The following is an 18,720-nucleotide window of genomic DNA, read 5'->3' as shown; positions in this document are numbered from 1 at the left end:
GGAGTGTTTACTACACATAATGCTCTGTGCTAAGCTGTGGCATGGTCTCTTGAGCTCCCTCCCTGGGAGGAAATGTGGACACGACCAGAGGGTCCCCACAGAGGGAGATAGGTAAACGTGCACGTAGTCCATTGAGCCCCTTCATGGCCTGGACTTTGCCAAAGCCACTGGCTTCCAGGGTCTGTGGTCAAACAATGATGAAATACAGGGTGAGGATGGACTGAGGCATGGGCTTCCAACAGAACAATTACAGGTAAACTAATACCTCTTCCCCACAGAAAAGCCTGGGAACTCCAAGATGCAGTAGAAAAGGAGTGAGTCAGCAAAAGGAGAAAATAAAAGCCACAGAGATCAAGAGCTAATTAACCGATTCTCCTAAGATATCATTAAATCCAGCCCTCCTGCCCTTTGGAGACTGATCACTCTCCTAACTTCCTTTCCATTGCCCTTGTCCACTCTGTCCTGACCTCATCTTCCTCCTCTCTCATCTCCCTTCCCTCATTTTATACTTCCTTGAATCCAACATCCCTGCTGCGACCAGGGTTGACCTTTAAAGGCACAAGTCTGACCACATCACTCCCCTGCTTATAACGCTTCATGACTCCTCATTGTCCAGGATAAATCACAATCTCTCCCAAGATGAGAAAAAGGCCATTCATTCACTTATTAGCACATATTTCCCAAGCACCTATGAGGTGCCAAGCTTAGGTTGCATGTTGGGAATCCAACAGTGGTGAAACCAACCTGCTGTCCTGGAGCTCCCATTTAAATGGGAGACATAACCAGAGACATTTAAAAATAATCTAATATTGATACTCAATGTGAAGGAAATAAGTAGAAGTGTGAGAATAAGGATAATGGGGAGGAGAGGCAGTGATTTCAGCCCAAGAACCTCCTGAGAGAGTGATGATGCTGATGAGTCTTAAGTCAGAGTGATCACCAAACCATAAATATAGAAGGGAGAGCAGGTGCAAAGGCCCTGAGGCAGGTGGGGGGGTTGAAGGAGATGGAAGACGGCAGGGGTGGCCAGGGCAGAGTGTATGAGGGCAAGAATGGGCTGAAAAGGAGTAGGAAAGAAACACAGAGGAGAGAAAAACCGTGTAGGTGAGGGTTGTCTGGAGGTTTTTGGATTTTATAGCAAGAGCATTGACGGGTTTTAAGCAAAGAAGTAGTTGATCTGATTTTTAACTTCAGGATGTAAAAGGCTGTTTTAGAACCTCTGAGGTCTCCGTTTCTGCTGTGCTCAAAGCCTCCAAACTGGGCACAATACGTGACAAGCCCCTCATATCTTTTAGTAGTCGCTCGTTATTTCTCCCCATACCTCCCGCCCCTTAACCCCTCGAAACTGCTAACCTACTTTCTGTCATTATTGATTTACCGATTCTGGACATTTCACATAAATGGAACCACACAACACGTAGCTTTTTGTGACTGGCTTCTTTCGCTCAGAGTATGTTTTCAAGATTCATCTATATTGTACCATGTACCAGTACCTCATTCCTTTTCGTTGACAAACAGTATTCCATTGTATGAATATACCACATTGTGTTTATCCACTCATCAGTTGATGGACATTTGGGTTGTTTCCACTTTGGAGCTATTTAATACCAACTCTTGAGTGGTTGTATTAATTCTGATATGGAACCTACCTTTCTGTGTTAGGGGTATTCAAATGTCCTTTCATAGATTGACAGTGGAAGCAAATGACAAATGTATTTCTTAATGTCCTTACCTGGCAAAATAAAACTCTGGAGTCTTTCTCTTGACTTTTATAGTACAGAGGTCTGAGAGGTCAAAGTCCTGGAGCTGCAGACCTCTGATAGAAAGTCAATGGCTCAGAGAAGCCAAGTGTTGTCCCTTTGGCCCTGCATGTGGCTCAGACCATGACTGGTAAACAGGAGAGCATAATGCAGCACTTGTCAAGCTGGGGTGCAGTGCCCTTCTGCAGGCACATATTGGTCTCCTGGAGAGAAAGACTACATTTCCCAGCCTCCTATGCAGAAAGGAGTATCATGTGACTAAATTGTGACCAATGGGATAGAAACAGGTTTTTCTCCTCTTTCCTTCTCTCCCCTTCCTGCTGGCTGGAATGTGGACAAAATGGCTGGAGCTCAAGCAGCCACACTGGTCCCTGAGGTGGAAAGCACAGGTTACAGATGCTGGAGGGACCAAAGGAAGAGGCCTGGTGACTGTGGAGATGCCACACCACCTCTGATCTCCTGCATCTGCACGAGAAAGAAATGTCTGCTGTGTTGAATGTAAACATTTTAACGTATAAAATGTTGCTGTGTTACTTTGTGCCTCCATGGCCCCCCACAGATGAAGGACATTTGCCTCTGGACATTTTTTTTTTTTTTTTTTTTTTTTTTGGCCAAGCTGAGCAGCGTGCAGGATCTTAGTTCCCAGACCAGGGATGGAACCTGTGCCCCCTGCAGTGGAAGCACAGGTCTTAACCACTGGACCACCAGAGAAGTGCCAGGACATTATTTTTACTCAAAGATTTGAGAGAAAAAAACGATTTTCCCTTTTCAATTTTTCCCAAAGCTAATATAATTCATTTCTTCCTGGGAATTCCCTGGTGGTCCAGTGGTTAGGACTCCGAGCTTCCACTGCCAGGGGCTTGGGTTCTAACCCTAGTCAGAGAACTAAGATCCTGCATGCTGTGCGGTGTGGCAAAAAAAAAAAAAAATCTCTTCTTTTTAATATTAAAATAAATGCAGGGCCTCCCTGGTGGCGCAGTGGTTGAGAGTCCGCCTGCCGATGCAGGGGATACGGGTTCGTGCCCCGGTCTGGGAGGATCCCATATGCCGCGGAGCGGCTGGGCCCGTGAGCCATGGCCGCTGGGCCTGCGCATCCGGAGCCTGTGCTCCGCAACGGGAGAGGCCACAACAGTGAGAGGCCCGCATACCGCAAAAAGAAAAATAAATAAATAAATAAATAAATAAATAAATGCATATATCTGCATGAAGGATAGGTAACATTTAGTGAACTTGTAAGACACTTTTTTGCTTGCCTTACTTTGGGTTGTGAGCCTCTTCCCCAAGATCTGCTAAGGGCACCCGGTCCCTCCTCTGCCATCAGGAGGATTGTTGATAGGAAGATCCTGAACACGGTCTCAGGAAGCAGGGAGGCCTGCATTTGAATCCCGTGTCTACTACTTATTAACCACGAGATCCTGGGCCAGCCACTTCACTTTCTGACCCTCAGTTTCCTCCTTTGTAAAAATGGAGATAATAGTATATGGTCTGGAGGGTGGCTGGAGGTGTGACTTCTGTCCATGAAAGGCCCTGTCCCAGAGCCAGGCACATAGGGACTCTGTGCTCCCTTCCCAGGCGCTAACCTCGCTATTCTGGACACAGCCAACTCTCAATCTGAATCACACTCAGAGGCAGTTCCACAAACAAGGGTGATTTAATGTATTTCAGCACATTTCGACTCGACAATATTATATAAAAATAGAATTCTTTGTTAAAACAGCAAGGTGGAATAATCACTGCTACTCACGAAACACCATCTTTAAGAAACAACAAACATCCAAATCAGTGACGCTGAGCCAGACGATTCAACTCTCCAAGCTTGTTTTTCCATCTGGAGAATGGGCAGGTGGGATGTCCCCAGCTTACTGTGGGCGGGACCCACTGGTGGCAGGAGATGACCCTGGGCAGCCCTCGCACCAGGCGTAATGCACACCCATGTGGTGGGCAGCTTACTCCTCTTTTTCTCCCTTCCCCCCACCCCGTGACTGTCATGGACAGAGTCTCAGGGTGGTGCTGGCGTGGCCTTAACGCCACTCAAACATGTGTTTGTTTCATTTTGTAACAGAGAAGAGACGGAGCTCAGGCTCCAAGCCTTGGTGACACCAGCACAGAGGACCCCTCCCCAGCAGATTTCTTTTTCAGTCACTTTCTATTTCTGGCAGCAAGTGATACATGTTGTTACCGGCAGAGGAAAAAAAGTCCCCTTTTTAAACAAATTTAAGTTTAAAAAATGAGACTGTTTAAAGGAAAATATCTGGTAAATAACAATACAAAATATAGCAAAAAATAATAATCACGATGATGGTAAAGAAACGCTCCATTATGTCAACCTAAGAGTATTTGTGACATAGGTCCTGCAATTTTGTGATTCTAAAGCAAGGTATGAAGAAATACAATGACATCTGGGTACCTTCCTAAATAACCTGTAGCAAGGAGCTAACTCACTCATTGCTCCCTCTTTTCTCTATAGCTTATATTTTTTAAAAGAAAGAAAAAATAATAAAGATTGAAACAAAGGTGGGTTTAAAGCATTGTCTCCCAAGCTGTACTTCAATATCTCTGATACCAGCTGGAGCTGCCTGGTGGGAGAATCGTCTCTTCCTAATGATTGTGGCTCCAAGGAGGTGTCACCTTTAAAGGGAAAAGGCCCTTCTTTGAACACAGGTGAGAATCTAGTCTCAGTGACAAAGCAGCCCTGATTTGGAAGGGGGAAATCAGAAGGGCTTTTCCCCAGCACATCAGGGTAGCAGCCACGTACAAGAGATCTTCCTGGAGCTATTTCTGCCGACCTCCTCCCTTCCCTTCCAAGCCAGGAAGGATGAGGCAGCTGAGGGTTGCCATGGAAACCGGCTCCGTCCTCCCACAGGAGGCTGCCAGCCCTGATTTCCTGCAGAGTTAAGAAGCAGGAGGCAGTGGGGGTCACCCAGGCGTGAAGATGGGTTTCCCTGGGGATATCCCGCCTCCTGCCAATCACAGTGCCTGTCTGGGAATCCTGGGGCCGCCTGGAGGCTGAGGGCCGGGGAAGCCCCCAAGCCCCGGTGCCGCTCTGAGAAGAGACTAGCCCCTGGAACATTCAGAGATCTCAGGTCCTCTCTTCTCGCTCCAGCTAAAGCTACAGGGACCTAGCTATGTGTGTGTATGCGTGTCCACATCTCATGAGATGCATCCACCCATGGGTGTCTCTGGCTCTGTCAGCTCTCTGATGCCAAAAAGAACTGCCGTTCCACCACCCCATTGAGCCCAAAGAGCACAGAGCCGCCCATCTAGCATTTGCTACTGGGACAGTAAGTCTGTTTGCAAAATTCTCTCAGCAAAATTCTATCAGCTTACAAGCTGTGTGACTCTGGGCAAGTCACTTCACCTCTCTGAGCCCATTTCCTCAACTATAAAGAGGGCATAATCATCCTCTCTTTGCAGAGATGCCGTGAAAAGTAGAAATACTATATCTACTGTTCCTGTCACAGGCATTTAGAGGGTCCTCAATAAACAGGACCTAATATTAATAATAATACTTGTCATCATAATAGAAGTTTCCAGGCAATTTTTCTTTTTGATCTTTTTTTTTTTTCCGAAAGCTGATGCAAGGGCAAGTTTTCATCACTGATCTGTTTGATCAAAGGGTGGTGCACCCAGGATAGGATGGACCATTGGTCTGAGAACCAATCAGTGGGTTCCCACCACCTCCTACAATATCACCTCTAAGAGTAGGAACAGGGTTCTCAAACTTGGGTGTCTTCGGGGGACAGGAGGTGCTGTGACTAGAAAAGCAGACCAAGTAGAAATCCTGGTGAACCAGAGCCCACAGGCCCCGGATAAGGGAGGCAGCTGCTACTGAGCTCTGGCCAGTGGTTGCCCTTGGGAATATGGGCCCAGTGTGGACAGATCTTTCAAGTTTTCAAGAGAAGCTGGACATTTTGAATCAACTTTCCCAAAGATGACAAGATAACACTAATGTATTTTTTTTAAATGTAGGACAAACAAAACAGGCCTGCAATCTGGACAGTGCCCACAGCTGGAGCTTCTAAGCTAGAATGTAGGAAACCAACACCTCCTCTTTGGCTTGACCAGTCCCAGGAGCCCTGGCCGCTTCCTTTCACTGGGGCCATCCAGTCGGGGCCGTGTCTTGCTAACTCCCTGCGTGAGTCCCAGCACTGGGAACACCCACCCCGTCCGGAGCCCATAACTATAACGCAGGGAAGCCTGGTCCTCAGAGCCCATCATCTGGAGGCTGCCCCCACTCCACACGGGGGATGCACCAGCAGCGGGAAACCCTCCAGCGCTTTCTCAAGGATCGGTGTGAACGGAGAGATGGGGGAAGCGTCTAGCAAGTGGGGTGCCTAGGAAAGCAGATATTGTAAGAGACTCTTTGGCTTTAGGTAGTTTAATAAAAATTTGGGGACAGAGTTTATTTCAACAGACGCACTGCTAGGCCCCAAATGGTCTTTTAGAGGCCAGCATCTGCTCTGACTGGTTAGGGTCTGGCCCGCACCACTGTCAGGGCCTTGGACGGCAGCCCGTGGGGGCTGGGGGCAGAGCAGTGGGGTCTCCTAGTTGTGCCCCGTCTGCCCGAGCTTTAGTGGGTATCGTAAAGGTGAGAGGCGCAAGAGGGGCTGGGAGTGGAAAGAGCCTCATTTTGGAACTTAACCTTTGCAGCAGATAATCCACAGAGCTTTTCGTGTCTTTTCTTCACGCCCCTTCTTTCCCTCCCCCAGACACAGCCTTCTAGGAAAAACAGTAGGCAAGGGATCACGCTTGGCACCGCTGGGTGTTCAAAGCTCTGTACCCAGGCCAAACGCAGGCACAGAACGTTGGGCCACTAGGGTCAGGCTGGGTGCGTGGAGTCCCATCTGCCCCGGAGCTCAAGGCCGGATGCGGTAACGGACAGGCACGTCATGTTCCGGCTGCATCAGCCCGAAGCCGTACCTGCTGAGGTCAAACAAGGGCATCTCCATGTCCGGGCTGATCAGCTCCAGGTCAAAGCGCGCCAGCACAAGGAACACGAATCTGCAGAGAGACAGTGTTGAAGGCGTGAACGGGGAGAGTGGGAGGCCTGTTTGGAGTCAGGCGGGAAAGCAATGGCGTCCTCCCGGGTCTCACCCCAGCTCTCACTTTGGTTAAAGTGGGAAAGGAGGGCGAGAGAGCACAGCACAGGCGTTTCCTCCTCACCAGTCCGGGAGCTCCCGAGTCCTGGCTGACGGCCTGGGGGCAGGAGTGACGTGGGTCAGTTCCACACCAAGGCCTTTCCGAGCCAGTGCCTGACTCTCCAGCTTTCTCTACTGCCTGGCAGCTGTGTGGGTTCCATGCTGAGATGATGGAGTGGGAAGATGGGAAGATCCTGGCCCCTGAGTCCCTGCACGGAGGGGAAGAGCCCCCCCAAACCCACAGCCGACGCTGTGTGAGTGGGAACTAAACCTTTGTTATACGAGCCACTGAGACTTGGAGGTCGTTTGACGCAGCAGAGCACAGCCTAGCTTCTGATGAACACGGACAGTGACCCTTCCTGATTCTTCCCACCATACTCATCCCAGACCCCCACCAAACTCCTGGAACTGTCTGCCTCGTCAGGGCTGCTGCTGAGCCACAGCTGCCTTCGTGAGATCAGAAGCAGGCACCCCTCCCTCCAGATCTCTTACCGCTGTCTGGAGAAAACTGTTAGAGTATACCAACTTTGCCAGAGCAGGCAGGCACTCTTTACTGCCATCTTCTGGAAAGCTGTCCTAATAAGTACACAAACCACATGATGATGTAATCAGTGGGCCCCTAAATGTGGTGGCAGCCCCACCTGATGTGGACTGGTCCCACCTGCCTTATCTTACCACCACCTGTGTTAATAAAGGTCAGGCTGGATCCTCTAGCACCCTGGACCCTACCACCCGCTCCCACTGCGACCCAGGTGCCCAATGCCGGACAGAATGCATGGCAGGGATTCTTTAATCTTATTGAACGAGTGAAAAAGAGGGAAGATGAGGACAGGGCAATGTCAACGTTCTGGGCAGGAGCACTGGGCGCACACCTGGGCTCCGCCTTTTGTTTTTTGGCCATGGGATCTTAGTTCCCCTACCAGGGATTGAACCCATGCCCCCTGCAGTGGAAGCACAGAGTCCTAACCACTGGACCACCAGGGAAGTCCCCGGGCTCTGCCTCTTAAGGGCGTGTGATTCTTCCCACTCGGGGCCTCTGTTTCCCCATCTGGTCAAAGAAGGTCAACAAGGAGGGATGTATCCATTCCAGCTCTGAAGCTGCAGGATGGTAGAGGGTGAGTTTATATGGGTGGGGTGGGGGGGTGGAAGGTATCTGTACCCACACCTGGATTTGGATCCTGGCACCTCCACTCACCAGGTGCCTGACCGTGAGGAATGATTTGACCTCTGGAGTCAGTGACAGACTGACCACCTGGCAGGTATCATGACAATTAAGTGAGATAAAAATAATAACAAATTAGCTCAATTATTGAACACTAAGTTCCAGACACTGTGCTAAGCATTTCATATCCATTATCTCTTTTTATCTGTCCAAAAACTTTATGGAGTGGGAACTTCAGTCGGTTCTGCTGCAACACTTGTTTTGAACATGTGAATTTGTTCCAGTGGGATCGATCTATTAGGGCACGAATGAAGCGTAACACAAATTTCACATTTGCTTGTGGTCATTTCATCTGTAAGAAACACTGGGAGAGGGCTTCTCTGGTGGCGCGGTGGTTGAGAGTCCGCCTGCCGATGCAGGGGACATGGGTTCGTGCCCTGGTCCAGGAAGATCCCACATGCCACGGAGTGGCTAGGCCCGTGAGCCATGGCCGCTGAGCCTGTGCGTCCGGAGCCTGTGCTCCGCAACGGGAGAGGCCACAACAGTGAGAGGCCCGCATACCGCAAAAAACAAAACAAAACATGTGTAAACCTATACTACTGTATTTTCCTAGGTGCATATCTTTTTGTGTGTGTGTCACTGATGAAGTTTTTGAGGGTCGGGCCCCAGCCCTATATCCCCCACAATCCTGTGGTTTTTACTTTGTGATTTCCCATGGTGCAGGGATTTTTAGGAATGCACATGAAGCGTTAGAGCAGAACTAACTGTATTATTATCTCCATTTTACTGTGGAGAAAGCTGAGGCCAAAAGCTTAATGTAATGTTCCCATTCACTAGCATAATGCCCAAACATTAATAACAGTAATATTAGTAATCACAAATAATAACTTTTATTAAATACCTACAATAAGCCAGGCAGTGGCTAAAGTGCCTAGAAAGGTCCAATTCATTTGTCCCAACACTCCTGGGATGTAGTATGACCAGTACTCCTATTTTACAGTTGAGGAAACAGAGGCTCAGAAGGTTACCCAGCTGGACAGAAGGACAGGCGGATGTCATAACTCCTGGTCCAATCTGTTTGTGATCTGAGGGCCAAGGCTCTTGGGGCCCAGGGAAGAGAATTTATGAGGCACGCGGCTCCCCGTGCCCGGTACTCACTGTTTGATGCTGCTGATGGCGTAACCCCTCCCCAGGCACTGGTTGTGTCCTGCTCCCCACGGCATGCTGTAATTCTTCAGTCGCTTCCCATCCTTGTAAAAGTCTTTCTTCTCTGATCCATCAGGGTTCAGGAATCGGTTGTATTTAAATACCTGAAATAGGAAGAAGGTCCCCTTCTGATGCCACCCCCAAAATAGGCATGCACAAAGAAAAATGTATGAGGATGTTCATCACAGTCTTGTTTATAAGAGAGAAAAACTGGAAATAATGTAAAGCTCAACTGATAGGGAACTGGTTAAAAATTACGGCAGCTATTTATAATGTTGAGCTTGGTCTGTGTGTGCTGACATGGAAAGAACTTTTAAGACTGGTTGTTGAGGGCTTCCCTAGTGGCGCAGTGGTTAAGAATCTGCCTGCCAATGCAAGGGACACGGGTTCGAGCCCTGCTCCAGGAAGATCCCACATGCCATGGAGCAACTAAGCCCATGCGCCACAGCTACTGAGCCTGCGCTCTAGAGCCCACGAGCCACAACTACTGAAGCCCTCACGACTCGAGCCCGTGCTCTACAACAAGAGAAGCCACGACAGTGAGAAGCCCACGCACCACAACGAAGACGCAATACAGCCAAAAATAAAAACAAATTAATTAATTAATTTAAAAAAATAATAAAAGGACTTGTTGTTGAGTGAAAAAAGAAAGGTGGAAGAGTGAGTTGATGGATGGATGCATGCATGGATGGATAGTTGGATGGATGGTTGGATGGATGCATGGATGCACAGCACAAAACCTGGCACACAGTAAACATCCAAATCTGTTAGAAATTGTAAAAGTTTGCCCCATCTCAAATTCCAGGGAGAGGTAAAAGTGCTGAGAAGCTGACATTATAACATTCTGAAAACAGGAATTGCTGATGTGTTTTTCGGGAACACATCAGCCTGGAAAATTGCTCAGCTTTTCCCTGCAAGGCACTTAGTGTGTGCCAGGTGCTATGAAGATCTTTGTTACATGATCACATTTAATCTTCCTGACAACGCTGTGAGGCAGGTGCTATTTTGAGGTCCATTTCACAAGTGAGGAAACAGAGATATAGAGAGATGAAGTGATCTGGGCAAGGTTCCACAGCAAACAAAGAGAAGAGTTGGCTGCCACTCAGACAGGACAGATGCTGAAGCCACTCATCTTCCCCCACAGTCCCTGGTACGCCTTTTACCTCTGGGTCTGTGTAGATCTCTGGGTCCTTCTGGGGACTCAGGAAGGGGAAGAGGAGGAGGCGGTCGCCACATCGCAGGGTGAATTCCCGCCCATCTGCCATGGGCAAGGCCATGTCCACCACGACCTCGCGGGTGATGAAGGGTGCAGCGGTGAGCCTGAGGCTCTCACTCAGCACGCTGTCTGCACAGGGCACATAAAAGGGGGGGTCAGCACTGTCCTCTTCCCCACTCGAATGCCACCCCCAGCTCTCATTTTACAGAGGAAGGTGGGAAGGCTCAGAGAGGGTGCATGACTTGCCCACCATCACAAAGCAAGACCCAAAATGGCCAAGTGATGAGATGTGATTGCTGCAGTCTTCAGAGACTTTGGACATGAAGGTTTGGGTCTGACCCTAAAAGAAGCTGTGAGGGAAGGTATCTTCCAGGGAGATACCAGAGGAGGCTAGGGAAAGAGCAGGGCTATCCATATTGGTTGTGCCTGCCTGCCCAGCGTACATTCCCCTTCTGGAAACAGTTCCCTGCTTTCTTCTGGGGACCATCCCCTCCCCCACTCTCAGGGGTTGGGCTGTTGATTTCACTCCCAACACCTGGGATTGGGCTGTGATTGGCTAATCAGAGCATCCATGATTGGCTCCAGATGGGCACACGACTCAAAGAGAGCCAAAGAGACACATTCCTGGGGCTCTGGGTAGGAAGGTTGCAGAGAAGCACACCCTCCCAGAGCCGGGAACACATCAGCCTGGAGCCACTGGCAGCCATCTTGCCAGCCTGAGACTGGAGTCAACCCAGTGGAAAATGAAGCTGAGGATGGAGAGAGACAAAGACCTGATGGCATTGTTAAAGCACCTGGATCTACCTGTGCCTGAAGCAGTCCTTCTAGACTTTTTAGTTACCTGCCCCAAATGAAGTCCCTTTTCTGCTTCAGCCCATTTAAGTTAGTTTTTTTGCCACTTGCAACAAAAAATCTCCCACTGAGACCATGAAACATGGGTAGTGGAGACCAGGGCATGGAGATGCCAGGTCTATGAAGATAGGAGGCCCAGGGGGACCCTAGGTCCGAGGACACTGATGGACCCTGGACGCTGGGAACTCATGATGGGGAGGGAGGGCTTGGGGGCCCATGATGCCCTGGTCTTTGGGGCTGTCTTGGAGGGTCTGACTGCCTCACCAAGCACAGGCATGCTGTCCAAAACCTTCTGTGGGAGGGTGGTCATCTGCGAAATGGGCTGCTCTACTCGCAAGAGAATAGGCTCAAGCTCTCCACGGACAGCAGCCAGGGCCTCGGGATTCTTGAGGAGGAAGAGCAGAAGCCAGAAGGCAGCAGGACCCATGTTCCCCTGAAATGAGAAGGAGCCCCCGTTACACCATCAAGAGCGCAGAGCTGGGCTGAGAGCTGACCAGTCTGTGCCATAGACACAGCCTGGGCCAAGGCACTGGGGTCGGGAGGCCTGGGTTCCCACTCCTGATGACCCATGTCTATCTTCAGCCTCAGGACATGGCCCAAATATGCTCTGTGGCTTTGGCCTAGCCCAATGCCTGCTTCAAGGCCACCCTTGGCATCCCTGACCTTGAGCAAAATCATTGATCTGAGGTCACACAGGAAGCCTCCAAAGCTAATCAGCGAAAATGTCAGTAAAAAGAACAAAGTATATCAGTTCAAATTACTGTTAACATCTGAGGATGGATGCATCCTTAGCCCCAATTCCCCAACCTTCCCTGCATGCATGCTTCTTACCATGTGACTCTGCACTTCCTCACATTAAAGGGGCAGAGTGTACTTCCTCAGCGCCTTGGATTTGGGCTCAGCCATGTGACCTGCTTAGGCCAATAGAATGAGGCAGAATTGACAGAACAGCAGTGCTAAGTCTAGGCCTTAAGAGACCTTGTGGGTTTCTACTTGCCCGGCTAGCTGGCTGGTCCCAAGAGGAAGATGAGCAGAGCTGAGCTGTCCAGCCGAGCCTGGTCTAGACCAGCTGACTCCCAGCAGACCCACAGACAGGTGAGTTAAATAAACGCTCATCAAGGTATGCCACTGAGTTTTTGTGGTTGGTTGTTATTCAACAACAAGAAACTGGTACAAAATCTGAATGTTTGCTTTCAAATATTTGAGTATTGTGTGCATATATAGCAAAGCAGCAATAATCAATGATGACTGTGAAAGCTATTAGTTTCTTGAGCAAAAATTATGTAAAACTTCCCAATAGTTAAATAATTAGGAAAAAGGATAAAATTTCTTGCTCCAAGACTTCAGCCTTGGCTCAATATTTTAATACTCCGGTATTCAGCATGTGGCTAAGATACGATGGGCTATCCTTAAATGAACTCTAGATATGGTTGGAATACCAATTAACCTCGATTTGGAGGAAGATTTTTGTCTACCATAAATGACTATCCTATCCAATCTTAATAATGGAATATTAAGGAGTCATCAAGTATCATGTTTACCCAGAACTTCTATTACGGACACTATTGCACATGGACGCAAGGACATTTGCACAAGGATATTTCTCACGGTGCTGATGTAACAGGAGAAGATTGGAAGCGACCTCAATAGGAGATCAGTGTGATAAATGATGATCCATCCATAGGATGACGACACCAGAGGTTGCTAAAAACGAGCTGACTTTGTGCGTGCTGATATGGGACAGTAGCCAAGACGCACTGAAGCAAGATGCGGGACAGGGCCTCATCGTGCTACCATTTGTGTGTACGTTTAAAGAGGGATATATATGAAGCAGCACAGACCATCTCTAGAAGGAGATTCAAGAACCTGGCAAGTGAGGTTTCCTCTGGGACAGAAGCTGGGAGGGGGGAGAGGCAGAAAATAAATGCACAAAGCATCAGTGATGGTGAAACAGATTTTCTTTCTCTTTAGCTACCATGAATTTAGAGGTGCCAGGTGCCCTCACTCAATCTGCCTATCAAGCAGGCACCGTTATCACACCTTCTTACTGAAAAGGAAAACTAAGCACGCCCTCGCCCCTCCCCACTGCCCAGCATATTGTGGGGGGCTCAATGGTATTTGTCAAATAAACATCTATGTTCCTTTGGGCTGGGGACCTCCAAGGCAGCCTTGGAGGTGGGCTGGCACAGCCCAGGATCAGGACCAGGACCAGGCAGAGTTGGGTTCAAATCCCAGCTGCCCACTTCCTGTGACTCTGGACAAGCCACTCCCCTCTCTGGGTTTCAGAACCTCCCTCTTGGTAAAATGGGAATAAATACGTGCCCACTCCTGGGGCGGCCACAAGGAATATGAGTGACCCCCACAGGCTGAGCACACGGTAGGTGTTCAGAAGTGGTCTCCCTCTCTCACCAGCCCTTCCCTCGGGTTCGAGAACCGATGGAGGCCTTGGACTCTCTCTGAGATTTCCTCCAGAGCCTCAGGTCCGGCTGAAACAAGCAAGGTCACTTGCTGTCCAACACTTAAACAGCCAGGGGAATGCAGGCGATAAATAATTCAGCTTTGGGTTAACTCAGTGCCAAGGCCATTTTACCTGCCCAGATGGTCAGATGCGGGCCACCACTCATTAATTACAAAGCAGGAGTGGGAAACAAGGCTGCTCGGTTAACTCTGCTTTCAGGAAGAAGCTGTGGCAAGTCAGGGAGGTGATGGAGACTGCTTTCCGCCCAGCTGCACCGATGTGTGAGCGTGCGTGTGTGTATGATCACACAGCCATGAGATCTTTAGTCCACTACCCTGGAAGCTGAGTGTTCTCCCGCAGGACGTGGCCTCAGTTTACCCAAGAGGACACTTCTGTCTAATCTCCCTCCCTCCCACTGCAGCCAAAGTCCACCACCCAGCAGCGCCTGTGCTCTGTTATACCTTTTCTGTGAACGACGGTACCTGACCTCCAGGGGGCGTGCACTGTGAGCCAGACCCGGTGCTCAGCGGCTCACGTGCGCCACCTTGTGGCCTCCTCTCCGCACTGTCAGTCAACTGGAGTGGGGACACGTGCAGCCCTGCCTGCCCCGCACCACTCCCCTGCCTTTGGGTAACAGCAGCCCATTTTCCTTCGGAGAACTACCTCCACTTCATGTGAAGTCCAGTGGATGGTCTGGGGTGAAACTACCCCCTCCAGACCTCAGGTGTGACCATGTGACCCCAGCCTGGGCCACTCAGTCAGTGACGGACTCAGAGGGGACAGGTGACCTGGGCTGGGCCAGTGGATATCAGACTTGGGGTTTGTGCTGGAATTCACGGGAGAAAGAATCCCTCCTCCATGGTAACTGCCACCACCTGGGAAAGCCCATCTGAGGTGTGAGAGAACACAGAAGTGAGGGGTGGGAGATCACAGATTACATTTATTTTCATTTTTTTGTGATAAAAATTTTTTTCTAAGGGAATAAAAGAATACCCTAAGTGCAAAGTAGATCCTGGATTGGATCCTGGAAGAGAAAAGGGACAGTAGAGGAAAAACTGGGGAAGTCTGGATAAAGTATGGACTTTCAATTAATAGTAATGCACCAATGCTGATTTCTTAGTTTTCCCACATGCACGGTGGTTCTGTAAGAGGTTAACACTGCGGGGAGCTGGTGAAGGGTATCTGGGAACTCTCTGTACTATCTCTGCAACTCTTCTATAACCTAAAATTATCTCAGAATGAAACTACTGAAGGGGAAAAACCCAATTCTGTGCACAGCTATTATTATTACCTCCTCCTTTTGGATGGTGAAACTGAAGCCCAGAAAAGAGAAGTGATCTATTCAAGGTCACACAACTAGTCAGTGGCAGAGCTGGGATTCCACCCGAGTCTGTCTCACTCGAAACACTGCTTTTGCTTTTCATCCTCACGTTGCAGTGCCTCCACGATCACGATCGCGATCATCTCCACTGAGCAGCTGAGCATCTGTAAACCCCGTGCCCGTGCAGCTCCCACAGTCCGCCTCCCCCTGGTCAGGACCACCCAGGAGTTCCTGCAGCCGTGGCTGCTGAGGCCAAGGCAGATGTGGAGAAGGAAGAGAAGAATGAAACTTGACTGATGGGGCCGCGACAGTTAGCAGCGTCAGTCCCAGCATTACCGTGGTCAGCAGAGCTGCCCATTGCCTGACAGCTCAGAGCTGGCAGAGCAGCCCGGACCATGATGGGCCCCCAGGGGCAGGCCTTTGGGAGCTCTCCTCCCTCCGCCCACTCAGCCCACCCCAACCCAACCCATGTCCCCTAAGAGCCAGTCTCTTCCCCTGCCTGGACCTTGGATCTCAGCCCACCAGGCCCTCCTCTAGTCCCTGGATGCTGGAGCCCCCCTGACCCCTCCATCAGCCTAGACCCTAGGTCTGGGGTTCTGGACTCACGGAGCCTTTTCGAGGATCCTGTGAGACGATGTTTGTAAAGTGCTCGGTCGGGTGACTGGCACAGGGTAAGCGCTCAATAATATCTTTTGAAATGATTATTCCTCACTCGGATCTGACAATAGCAATCCCAGCTACCATTTCTCAACCCCTTGGAACACTTTCCGCAGCCGGCCTCTGGGTGGCGCTCCCTCCGAGCTCCCCTCCCTGGCGGCTCCTCAGCTCCCTTGCTGGCTCTCCTCATCTTTCCGACCCCCACACTGGAGAGGCCCAGGGCTCGGCCCGCTTCTCCATCCACCCTTGAACAACCATCTCTGCACTGTCAACCCCCCAACATGTCCAGCCTGGACCTTAACCCTGGACTCCAGGCTCTTCTCTTCTCCAGGCGCTCCTACCTGCCCGCTCTCCACCTAGAACTCAGCATGCCCCAAACAAACCCCCGACTTTCTCCCCCAAAAGTCACTCCTTCCACCATCTTCCTCAACTTCAGCCTTCCTGCTGCTCACGCCCAAGCCTGGAGTCATCCTGGTTGACATCTTCTCCTAATGTCCCATCCAAGAGCAAAGCCTGTTGACTCTACCTGGAAATATGTCCAGAAGCCAATCACTCTCCCTTCTGCCCTCTGGTCCAGCAACATCCTCTCTTGCCTGGATATTGCTGTGGCCTCCTCCCTGGTCTCCTTGCCTCCACTACAGTCTATTCTCAGCAATGTAGCCAGAATGACCCCTCTAAAGCAGAAGGCAGGCCATGTCACTTCTCTGCTCAGAGCCTTTAAAGGGTTTCCATTTCAGAGGAAAAGCCAAAAGTGCTCCCCATCGGGTTTCCCTGGTGGCGCAGTGGTTGAGAGTCCGCCTGCCGATGCAGGGGACACGGGTTCATGCCCCGGTCCGGGAAGATCCCACATGCCGCGGAGCGGCTGGGCCCGTGAGCTATGGCCACTGAGCCTGCGCATCCGGAGCCTGTGCTCTGCAACGGGAGAGGCCACAACAGTGAGAGGCCCGCGTACCGAAAAAAAAAAAAAAAAAGTGCTCCCCATGGCCTACAGGGTCCTGCATGGTCTGGCACCTGCTACCTCCCTGCCACATCACCCTCATCCCCACCTCAGGGCCTTTGCACTTGCTGCCCACCCCTCCCCCATCCTACACAGCTACATGGCTCACTCTCTCACTTGCCTTGAGGCTCTGCTCAGTTGTCACCGTCTTGGTGAGGTCTTCCTTGACCACTCAAAAAAGCAGCCCCTCCTTGCTCCTGCCGCCATTCCCTTTCCCTGCTTTATCCACTCTCCATAGAACTTATTATCTGTAATACATTTTACATACTTACGTGTTTAGTAATTGTCTGTCTTCTCCCACCAGAATGTCAGCTCCTTAAGGGCAGGGGTCTTTGTTCTGCTCACTGCTCTCTTCCCAGCTTCTAGAACGGTGCCTGGCGCACAGTGGGCCCTCACTAAGTATTTCTTGAATATGTTTATTGAGCACTAGTTACCTGCCAAGCACAGTTACAGGATTTTACATGGACTGCTTCCTTTCGTCCTCCCCACAATGCCTTGAGGAAGGTCTTGCCGTCTCTGTTTTACAGAGGAGTAAAGCGAGGCACTAAGAAGGGACTGACTTGCCAAGAAGTGGTAAAGTCGGGATCCAAGTTCAGGCAGGTTGTTCACAGAGCCTGTGCCCCAAACCACTGGGCAACCCAGCCTCTTGGCCCTACTCTCAAAAGACTCGAGATCTTGAAGGGTCTTCCAGCTGCCTGAATTCTGGACGCTGCCAACAACTCAATCTCAGAGGACACCCTGACTCCTACCCTTGCCCGGTTCTCCTGGCCCCGCCAAAGGCTGTTTGCCGGGCTTGCTGCCACTCAAGCCCCCAGGCCAGCATCCAGTTCTGCTGACAGAGGTCATTTCCATAGGGGATTCTGGGGACAGTTTGGAGTCCCAAGTCACTGCCCATAAATATGTTATTAGACACTAATGGGGCCCCAACTGCTGATTAAACCCAGCCCCCAACCCTTCCCAGCCTCTGCCTGCAAGGACAGTTAACGGCTCTGGGTAAAAACTAAATGTAAGTCGTAAGTCAATGGGAGAGGAATTACCCAGAAATGTCAGCCTGTGTAACTGTCACTGCCGAGGTGGGGCCCAAAGAAGGAGGGGGCTCAGCGTTGGGGCGAGGCCAGCAGCCAGGCCTGGAGATGCAGCATCCTCAGCCCTGCTTTCTCTCACTCCAATATCTAGTCCTTTACCAGCTTCACTGGCCCTGTCTTCCCTTGGTTTCCAGAATCTATCCACTTCTTCCTCACCTCCATGGCCACCACCTGGTCCTGCCACCACTGTCTCCTCACTGGTGTCCCTGCCTCTCAGATCCTGTCCCTCCTCTGCTCAGAACCCTGCCAGGGCTCCCACCTCCCCCACAACAAAATCCCAAGTCCTTAGTTACTAGGCCTCACAGGGCCCTCCATGATCTCTGCCCTCGTTCCCACCACCCCTCCTCACTCTGCTTCGGCCACACTCAACTCCTTGCTGTTGCCCAAACACTTGGCATGATCCAACCCCAGGGCCTTTGCACATGCTGTTTCCCCTTCCTAGAATACTCTATCTCCACATCTTCCCCCAAGTCCCCAAATCTAGATCTTTCTTATCATCCAGGGTTCAGCTCAGTCATCTCCTCCTCAGAGAGGCCACCCTGGCCAGAGTAGACCCCCAGGACCTATCTAGTCATGACCCTGTTTTATATCCTGCATATCAGCATCTAAAATCACCCTATATCTCTTTCCCTGATGTCTGCCCCACCCCTGCCCCTGGCTGAAACAAAAGCAACACAAAGCAGGGTCTTTGAGGTCCATGGTAAGTACTCAGTGGAACTTTTAAATGAGTCTTCAAGATAACTGGTCTGCATACTTCAATAATCTCAAGGTCATGAAAAACAACAAAAGGCACCAAAACTGTTCCATATCAAAGAAAACTAAAAAGGCAGAATGACTAAATGCAGTGTGTGATCTTGAGTTGGATGCT

At 50.3% G+C, this 18,720-nt stretch overlaps 1 protein-coding gene across 3 annotated transcripts in view; it reads right to left on the bottom strand.

Moving 5' to 3' along the window:
* Window positions 1–3,411: 3,411 nt before the first annotated feature.
* PTGIS (prostaglandin I2 synthase) overlaps window positions 3,412–18,720 on the bottom strand; it is a 45,976-nt gene continuing 30,667 nt past the window's right edge. The window contains exons 7-11 of one of the 3 annotated variants that reach the window (XM_082644144.1): window positions 11,599–11,767; window positions 10,430–10,611; window positions 9,219–9,370; window positions 6,681–6,761; window positions 3,412–6,094 (exon numbers count right to left, since the gene is read on the bottom strand). In XM_082644144.1, coding sequence (XP_082500270.1) covers window positions 6,079–6,094; window positions 6,681–6,761; window positions 9,219–9,370; window positions 10,430–10,611; window positions 11,599–11,767 — 600 coding nt within the window. In that variant the 3' untranslated portion in view covers window positions 3,412–6,078. Of the gene's footprint in view, window positions 6,095–6,122; window positions 6,762–9,218; window positions 9,371–10,429; window positions 10,612–11,598; window positions 11,768–18,720 lie in introns of those variants that run through there. The other 2 variants (XM_082644143.1, XM_082644145.1) reach the window with 2 other exon arrangements.

The sequence above is a fragment of the Mesoplodon mirus genome (assembly GCF_964341445.2).
Source record: "Mesoplodon mirus genome assembly, chromosome: 15".
Lineage (NCBI taxonomy): Eukaryota > Metazoa > Chordata > Mammalia > Artiodactyla > Ziphiidae > Mesoplodon > Mesoplodon mirus.
This window is presented reverse-complemented; position numbering and strand designations above follow the sequence as displayed.